Source organism: Eimeria mitis, genomic scaffold (genome assembly GCF_000499745.2).
Source record: "Eimeria mitis Houghton genomic scaffold, Emh_scaff1767, whole genome shotgun sequence".
NCBI classification, from domain to species: Eukaryota; Apicomplexa; class Conoidasida; order Eucoccidiorida; family Eimeriidae; genus Eimeria; species Eimeria mitis.
In genome coordinates, this window is record NW_013570084.1 from 7,385 (window position 1) to 8,142 (window position 758).

Sequence of the window (758 nt, forward strand, 5' to 3'; positions counted from 1 at the left end):
CTGTGGTGTTGCTGCAGCAGCAGACTGAGAACTCGTAAACCCCTGCCCCTGCTGCTGCTGCTGCCCCTGCTGCTGCTGCTGCTGCTGCTGCTGCTGCTGCTGCTGCTGCTGGTAGGATAGAGTATTGATAGACTCTGTGAAAGACAAACGGGGATCCGTACAGATGAGCCGCAGCTGCGAGAGATGAAACTGATCGAGCATAGTGCATGCAATGGCTATCCTGCAGCGTAGGTTTTCTATGCGTTGCTCTGTTGCTAGCTGCTCTTTATAAGACTGCAGCAGCAGCAGCATCTCTTCTATCTCTTGCTGCTCCTCCTGCTGCTCCTGCTGCTGCTGCTGCTGCTCCTGCTGCTTCGCCTGCTCCTGCTGATCATTTTCATGGGCTACTTGACTATACTCCTCCTCCTGCTGCTGCTGCTGCTGCTGCTGCTGCTGCTGCAGCAGGAGCTGCAGCTGCTGCTCCAGCTGCTGCTGCTTCTGGTCTAGCTGCTGCTCCAGCAGCAGCAAATACTGGTGGGCCTTAAACAGCAACTCCTCCTCTATATAATACATCAGTTGTCTCCATTTCTTTACGAGGATTTGTTCTAGCACAGCCTTGCTGCTGCTGCGCTGCGAAGCAGCACGGGGACAGCTGCTGCTGCTGCTGCTGCTGCTGCTGTTGAGGGCTGCTGCTGCTGCTGCTGTCGCATCCGCTGCCTCTGCTGCACCTGCTGCTGCTGCTTGCGCACCTGCTGCTGCTGCTGCTGCTGCTGCTGCTG

General features: G+C 56.9%; 1 protein-coding gene across 1 annotated transcript in view; it reads right to left on the reverse strand.

The window, feature by feature from the left end:
* EMH_0043200 (uncharacterized protein) overlaps positions 1-758 on the reverse strand; it is a gene marked incomplete at both ends in the record, with an annotated part of 3,887 nt that overhangs the window by 360 nt on the left and 2,769 nt on the right. Inside the window, 2 exons of the mRNA XM_013495822.1 lie at positions 1-609; positions 729-756. Of these exons, the coding sequence (XP_013351276.1) occupies positions 1-609; positions 729-756 (637 nt within the window). The remainder of the gene's footprint in view (positions 610-728; positions 757-758) is intronic.